Source organism: Egretta garzetta, unplaced genomic scaffold, assembly GCF_000687185.1.
Source record: "Egretta garzetta isolate BGI_Z169 unplaced genomic scaffold, ASM68718v1 scaffold640, whole genome shotgun sequence".
Classification (NCBI taxonomy): domain Eukaryota; kingdom Metazoa; phylum Chordata; class Aves; order Pelecaniformes; family Ardeidae; genus Egretta; species Egretta garzetta.
Window position 1 is genome coordinate 1,020,130 of NW_009258264.1, and position 7,865 is coordinate 1,027,994.

The 7,865-nt window shown below is 60.3% G+C and overlaps 1 protein-coding gene across 1 annotated transcript in view; it reads left to right on the forward strand.

The window, feature by feature from the left end:
• Positions 1–4,543: 4,543 nt before the first annotated feature.
• MAPKAPK2 (MAPK activated protein kinase 2) overlaps positions 4,544–7,865 on the forward strand; it is a 5,486-nt gene continuing 2,164 nt past the window's right edge. The window contains exons 1-4 of the mRNA XM_035903160.1: positions 4,544–4,688; positions 6,635–6,699; positions 7,419–7,498; positions 7,608–7,734. Of these exons, the coding sequence (XP_035759053.1) occupies positions 4,549–4,688; positions 6,635–6,699; positions 7,419–7,498; positions 7,608–7,734 (412 nt within the window). The 5' untranslated portion in view covers positions 4,544–4,548. The remainder of the gene's footprint in view (positions 4,689–6,634; positions 6,700–7,418; positions 7,499–7,607; positions 7,735–7,865) is intronic.

The following is a 7,865-nucleotide window of genomic DNA, read 5'->3' on the forward strand; positions in this document are numbered from 1 at the left end:
GTGAGTGTGGAGCCAGAGCAAAGAGGGGCAGCCCTGGAAAATGAACAGCTCAGCGTGCCGGTATATGCCTGATCCTCAGTTTTCATGGAAATTGCCCATGGGAGATGAGTTTTCCCTTGCAAGCTCTCGGACAAGGCCGTCTTGCCGAGCTGAGCAAGCGCAGCGTGCTCTTGTGGCTCGCCGAGGGGCTGCGGTGGGGGCTGCGGTGGTACCCACGGCAGCGGGACGGTGTCCATTGGGACCTCCTGCCGTGGCAGCGGAGTAGGGAGCTTCTCGGGTGAACACACCGTGATTCATGGCCCATCATCCCGGGAGGAGGCGGTGAGACTGAATCAGCGGTGCCTGAGGATGCGTGCGGGCAGGGGAACGTGAGTGCGGGTGGCTCCAGCCCCCCCTGTTTTCTCTGGCACCTTCCTTCGCTGCACTTGGTGTGAAATGATGGGGGGGTGGGTGTGGAATTCAGCTCGACATGCTGCTGAGCTAACGGGACAGAGCCCCCAGCCCTTTCGTTTGGGCTGAAGCTCGTTTTCGATGCCCGGGGGGGGGTGGCAGGGCTGGCTGGAGCCCCCGCTCGGTCTGCAGCCCTGATCCTGGCACCGTGGAGGTGGCTCGCCCGGGTTTGGGTTTGCTGGGTGGGTGCCGTCCCCCTGCAGGCACCCTGCTGAGCTCCTTCCGCTGACGGGGCCGGCTTCGGAGCCCTCAGCTTGCGGGTTTTAGCGAAGCTAATGACTCTGTTCAGCTTTGCACGTAACTAATTTCTCTCGCAGCGTGTAATGGCTCCTGGGGGAGCTGGGCTGAGCCAAGGCACAGGATGGCAGCAAACGCCGTCTGCCGAAATCTCAGAGGTGTCAAGCTGCTGCGAGGGGAGCTGAAATGCAGCTGGAAGCTGAATTTCCTCCCTAATTGCAGTGAGGGCAGAGTGGCCCTTTCCCTCCTCTCCCTCCTTTCCTGCGGGCAGCGTCCCCGTGGGAAGCGGAGATGGGACGATGCAGAGCTCCGGGGTGGCACAGCTCTCCTGGCTGTCCCCTGCGGTGTCGAAGGGACACCAGGACACAGAGGCGTGCTCTGGCAATGAGAGGAGCTTCGGAGACCTGTGTCGGCCGCAACGCTAACATCGGAAGCACCTGACCTGGAAAGGGAGATGCACGTGACCCCTCTGCGTCTGAAACCTGGTTTTGCTCAGAGGTGGTGGCTGAGCCCCCTCTGTGGCGCTGCCCTTGCCCCTTGTCCCGGGGACGCTTGTGTAACTCGGGGATCTGGTTACTGCCCACCACGGTGCCTGGGCTCAGCTGCCCCCCCGGTGCTGGAGCCCTCTGCTCCGGCGAGAGCCAAGCAGGTATCGCGACGCTTCCCATTGGAAATAATGCAGGGTTGGATTTCCACGGAGCCCTCCCTTGGAAGGGGAGAGCTGCCCCCCCGGTGCTGGAGCCCTCTGCTCCAGTGAGAGCCGAGCAGGTATCGCGACACTTCCCATCGGAAATAATGCAGGGTTGGATTTCCACGGAGCCCTCCCTTGGAAGGGGAGCAGGAGATAACAGAGATGGAAAAGCTGAACTGAGGGCAGCTGTGGGCCGTTGGGGGTTTCCAGCAGGTTTCCATCTGCTGCCATCTCCCCTCTGCAAAGGGTTAGCTCTGGATTGTACTCTGGGTTACGGCGGGTGCAAAATCTCCTGCTTCTGAAGGCGGTGGGAGGGCAGAGTGTCCCCAGGCTGGTACCCTCAGCTGGGGTGGGATGGGGGCAGCTCGCCCTTGCTGAACCTCAGGGAAACACGAGGTGCTTTTCCCATTCCAGCCTTCTCATTGCAAGCCAAGAAATACAAATCCTTTTGCCCTGGATACCGGAGCTAAATTAGGGACCTGGGCGGTGTTACCACACACACCCAAATACATTTGGTGCGGAGTTCCTGTGACCGGAGCGATGCCTGTCCTGCCAGGACGTCGCCCACCGGCGGTTCCACTGCTGACTGCGGCCGAGGGGCAGCGGAGGGAGCGGGAGGGAAAGTCGTCGGCTGTGGGAGCTGTTGGCCGCCGCCTGGAGAGGAAGAAGCTGCTGGAAGTGCTGTCCTTGCCCTGCCTGGACCAGGAGCAATCGGTGCTTTCCCAGCCCTGCCCCGTGCTCGGCACGTCCCCAGCTGCATGGTGCTTTGTGCCGAGGGCAGGACGGAGGTTGTGTGGGTGCAGTGGGTGATGCCGGGTTGCTTCTGCCATGGTTTGGGCATCGCCGTGTCCCTGCTGCCTCCCCCTGTCCCTGCTGCCTCCCCCTGCAGTGGTAACGGCCTTCCCCCCGCAGCCTCATTGCATCTGGCCTTCGGCTCCCCATCACACCGCTGTCACCGGCCACCAGGAATGCTTCCTAAATAGCCCAAATCCTTCTGGTAACGAGGCTTAATCTGCTCCTCTCCCAGCTGGGCGAGCAGCCTCTCCATCCCGTGGCTGGCAGGGGAGCAGAGGGGGGGCCAGCTGGGGGTGCAGCCGAATGCAGCCAGGGTGTTCCAAGAGCACCGGGGCAGCTCTTTGCTCGCCCGCGGGTGCCCGAGTACAAAAGCAAAACGTCAGGGCCGTGCTGGTACAGGTAATGGAGGCTGCTACCTCCTAGTTCATTAGAAATACAATTAAGCTCCTTTAAAAGCGCTCCGAGTGACCTCTAAAAATTGGAGCTGTGTTTCTGTACATCTCCTGTTTGTCCTGTGCAGAATGATGTTAACACTCGGCTTCCTGCTGTTCTATTTTCCCAGCGCGTAATTACAAATTGGGTTGGTTTTTGTTTTGTTTTTTTTTTTTTTCCTCTTCAGCTTCCTGGCTCCCCGTGCCAGGCTCTTGGGAGCGGAGCTGCAAAATAACCAAGCTTTTCTGCAGGCCCCTTCCTTGCCTGTGCAGGTGCTGGGGAGGGGGCTGGCGCTGCCCTGGCTTAGGGTTTCGGCAGGATCTGGTTTTTAGGGTAATTGAGCAATAGAGGAGCAAGGAGGGGCTGTCCAACCTCCTGCCCTGGCTTCCTTTCGCCCTGAGGCTGTTGGTGCGAATGATGTCGAATGGTTGTGCAAAGGGTGGCTTGGCCACTTCGCTCTGCACCGAGCCTCCGGGTGGTTCAGTGCCAGAAGCCACCCTGTGCCCCGTCCACTGGCGGTGGGTTTCCTTCACCTGGGGAAGCAGGAGAGCCGAGGGGGTGGGAGACACCCAAGGGTCAGGGTGACGGGTGGGTGGCCAAAGGGTGCATCCTATTTGTCCCTTTCCCTGAGGCAAAGGGTGAGTGCTGTTGCGGGCAGGGACGCGAGCTGCCGTTACTCTGCCAGGGCTCCCGCGAGCGTTGCCTTTACAAACAGGCAGTGTGTGTCTGTTGGGGCTGCAGCGAGCATTAACCCTTGTCCCTGGGAAACCTCCCCTGCGCCAGAGGGGTCCTTGCCATGCACCCGGCACCATTTTGGGTCCTGCCAGGCCAGCGAAGCATCCCAGGGGGCTGATGCTCCTCTGCTTGCCAGCTGGGCGCTCTCCTTCGCCGAGCAGCCCCAGGAGCTCGGCCGGGAGAGGGCAGAGGGATAAGAAATAACATTTCTGTGTCTGTCTTGGTAAAATGACCAAACCCGATGCACACAGGGGGTAGGGATGCGTTGCCACGTGCCCCTGCCTGCCGCTGCGCCGAGGTGCAGGCTTGCTCTGGGGTGTTGGGCTGAGCCCGGCCCCGAGCTGCCGGAGACAGGAAGGAAAATGAGCTGCGCTCAAGATAGACGTGTTTGTTGCTCTATATTTAGGAGCGTAGTAATTAAGGCTGGTTGTTTATCCTGACAAACATGGTAATTAATAGTCTGTGGCAAAGGAGCAAATCTTTCCTGCACCTAGGAACTGCGAGTTGTCTCTGGGAAGGGCAAGGGCCTCATTAAAGAGCGGCTGCTGCTTGTGAGAAAAGCTGCTATTTAGGGAACATCTGGCTGTTTGCGTTGTCCCCTCCCCAGGCACGCATGGCTGGGTGCTGGTGGCCTCTGAAGCCCCGGTGCGGGTGCTGTTGTGCCTGGCCAGCGTGTAAGGGCACGGAGCAGGAGGGTCCTGCCAGTCCCAGGGAGCAGAATGCTGATGTATGGGAGGCAATGGGGGGCAGCGGCTGCCGGGGGGGGCTGCAAAGGGGAGAGCGAGGATGCTTGGTGGCACCCAGGGGTGCAGTGGTGTAGGTACCACCGTGCAGAAGCTTGTTGATAAATACGGTGGGAAGACTTGTTGGTTGGTGGCACTGGCTGGCTGGGCACCGGGAAGGCGTCGCAGAGGGCAAGGAGGTAGCAGGCGGCTGGGATAAGCTTTTGCCAGCCTCGGAAGGGAGGGCAAGAAGCTTATGAGGACAGGCGGCTTCGCGCTCTTCCCACTAGATGGGGTTGGAGGCATTGCAGAGAGCGCGCCGGAGCTCGCCCCGATGCTGCCCGCGCAGGGAGCACCCACAGAGGGCACCCAGAGAGAGCACCCACGCTCAGCCTTCGCCTCTGCGTCTTTTCCGGGTGGGCCCTGTGCCAGCAGCCCGGCTCTCCTGGGGGGCTCGGGGCTGACGGGGTCTGGCTTCTCTCGCAGATGCTGCAGGATTGCCCGAAGGCCCGCAGGGAGGTGGAGCTGCACTGGAGGGCATCGCAGTGCGCGCACATCGTCCGCATCATGGACGTCTATGAGAACCTCTACCAGGGGAGGAAGTGTCTCCTCATCGTCATGGAGTGGTGAGTCCCCGGTGCCGCCGCTGCGGGTGGGCTCTCCCCACCGGAGCTCCCGGGGTGGTGGGGGTGATGCTGAACGGGGAGGGGAGCACCTTCATGCGCTGCTGCCAGGGTGCTGGGGACCCCAGGGAGATGCTGCGCTGGGGGAGGCAGCCTGCGAGCCGTAGGGATGCAAGCCCTGGAAGAGGTGCTGCACCGCTGGCGTCGGGGGGACGGCAGGAGCTGCGCTGGCTCTGAGTCATTCTGAAAACTCCCTCGGGTGTCGGGAGGCTTCGGGCCTGTGGTTCTCACTGCAGATAGATCATAACCAAACTCGCTTTGGCCATCGAAAGTCGGGGTAGTCGGCGGGTTCCTGGCAGCCCAGCAGCCTGCGGCGGGGACTGCTGGGCAGCACGCAGCCGAGCCGAGCTGACGCATCTATTAACGCCGTTGCGCCTCTTGCAGCGGCGTTGAGTTACTCTGATTCGGGTAGATGTTTGATATAACCTGGGGAGGAGGAGGAATGAAGGGGAAAGTATTGAAACCACATCCCAACCGCAGCTGTGATTTGATGCAGCTTCCTTGCCAAAACCTCTCCTCTGGCAAGCCGGTAGGTTGCCTGGGGGGGCAAGCGGGTGTGAGGAGCGCTGCAAGCAGCGCTGGGGCCGGCGGCACGGCCACCACCCGAGCAGATTTTTCGTGGGAAGAGGCTTCTGAGAACTGCGCCAGGACGCTGGGCAGCCGAGGATGGGGAAGGTTTGCGTGGCGCATCTGCTTGTGCGGGGAGAAAGCAGTAGCTGAACGGTAGGAAACGAGTCCCCGGGGCAGCGACAGCTCCCTGCGGCCAGGCTCTGCCAGAGCTCCCCGCTGCCCGAGGGATGCTCTGGGTGTAAAGCCCATCATCGCAAGGCTGCATTGGGCTTCCAGCGTGAGCAGGGTGCGCCTCCTCGCGCGCTCCGTGCAGCCGCTGCGCGCTATCGGTATTGCAGATGTCCAGCGAATGTCAAGGGTGCTGGCAGGAGATGCTATCTGCGCTGGGAAAGCCAGAAACCATTTCTGCTCAAGTTAGATAAGGCAGGGACAGGAAGCGCCATTACCCCTGTTCTCATGGAGAATTATCCCTGATCTCACTCCTGATCTCTCTGGGAACTCTGGAGTTTTTTTCCTTAGGGTACCTGGGGAGCCTTTGGCTGGGGAGGGAGCCACGCCAAGGTTTCCATGGTCCTTCTCCAACAGCTTACGTGAGAGCTTGCTCTGCTGCAGCGGGGTTCAGGCTCTGCCCCCTCCCAATCCCATCCATGAGCCCATGTCAATGCTGCTGATGCCTTGCCCCATGGTCCTTCTTCCTTCTCCAACATCTTACATGAGAGCTTGCTCTGCTGCAGCGGGGTTCAGGCTCTGCCCCCTCCCAATCCCATCCATGAGCCCATGTCAATGCTGCTGATGCCTTGCCCCATGGTCCTTCTTCCTTCTCCAACATCTTACATGAGAGCTTGCTCTGCTGCAGCGGGGTTCAGGCTCTGCCCCCCCGCCCCCCAATCCCATCGGTGAGCCCACGTCAGTGCTGCTGACGCCTTGCCCGTGCTGTGATCTTTGCTCAGCACTTCTGCACGGGGTTAGTGTGCCGGCAGGGCGGTTGGCGTGTGAGCTAAACGAGGCCAGGCATGCCGGGAGCGCTCTCGCCACCTTCGAGCCACGTTTGCTGTCTTTACTGTAAATGTGTTTCTGTGGGCTGGTGGGGAGACCACGTCCGCTTGCAGCCGGTACCTCTGCCGCCAGCATGAAGCCTCTGCCCCTGCTCATTCCTGGAAGGAGGAGGCTCTGAGGCGCCCCGTGCCCAGAAGCAAGGGCTTGGATGGAGAAGGGGTTCGTTTCTTGCTGAGCTCGTGCGGTTCCTGGCTGAGCATCAGAGGTTTCGGTACCGGTTGCGCCGGGGCCACAGCATCTAACGGTGCCTGCTTCTCTTCCAGCTTGGACGGCGGGGAGCTCTTCAGCCGAATTCAAGACAGGGGAGACCAGGCCTTCACAGAACGGGGTATGGAGCCCCTGGGGACCTGGGGTTTTGCCTTTGGACCATTTCTTGCTGTTGATAGGAGTGTCTCTGGTCCAGTTAATTCCCTCAATCGCTCTTTCGAATCCCCAGCAGGGTTTTACTCTTGGGGAATGAGGAATGTGGGTGCAAGTGGCCCTGCTTTTCGTGCTCACTTGAGAGTAGGGTTAGGGAATGTTTTCTCAACTGCTCCTGTGCTTCGTCCATCCCACTCCAGCCCAGGCAGGAGCTTTGGTGACCTTCAGAAACACCTGCTGCCCTCTAAAAAATGGAGACCAGGCCCTGCAGTTCTCATAGATCTCATGAATCTCATCCCTTCTGCTCCTGTGGCCAGGAAAAGTGTCCACACAACCCAAACCCCAAGCCTGTTGCCCCCACATCCCACAGGTGGCAACTTCCCCATCTGGGTTCAGCTCCCCCCACCCCAGAGCAAGCCCCTCCTTGGGACTTGTGCGGTTGGGTGGTGGGATCAGTGGCTGGGGCCTGCCCCATCCATCTTCTGGGAGTTTCTCTCCCATTTGTTGCAGGCTGCTGACCTGGGGAGCATTTCTGCTTGGAAAAGGGGGACTTTGGGTAGAGGAAGCCCCTTTGGCCTCAGCCACGCTCTTTGGCTCCTGTTCTGTAGAGTGACCCAGGGAGCGGTGCTCATTGTAACTTGCTTATAAAGGCTTCTGATTTTTTTTTTTTTTATTTCCCTGCTTCAGAGGCTTCGGAGATAATGAAGAGCATTGGGGAAGCCATCCAGTACCTACACTCGATCAACATCGCGCACCGGGATGTGAAGGTACCGTGCTGCACGCTCGCTCGGTGGTGCTGAGCCCCGCTTGGCCTGCCGGCAATGCCGAGGCTGCTCCAGCTCTTCTGCTCACTACTTCTTCCCTGTGTCTTCACAGCCAGAAAACCTCTTGTACACCTCCAAAAGGCCCAATGCTGTGCTAAAACTCACGGACTTTGGCTTTGCTAAAGAAACCACCTCGCACAACTCCTTGGCCACTCCGTGCTACACGCCGTACTACGTGGGTAAGTGGCTGGGGGGTGGGGGGGGCTGAGCTTGCAGGTTCGCAGGGCTGGAGGGCAGAGCCTGGGAGGCTTGGACAGTGCCACGCACAGCCCATCACCTCTGCATCCAGCCCGGAGCCTCAGCTGCAGCG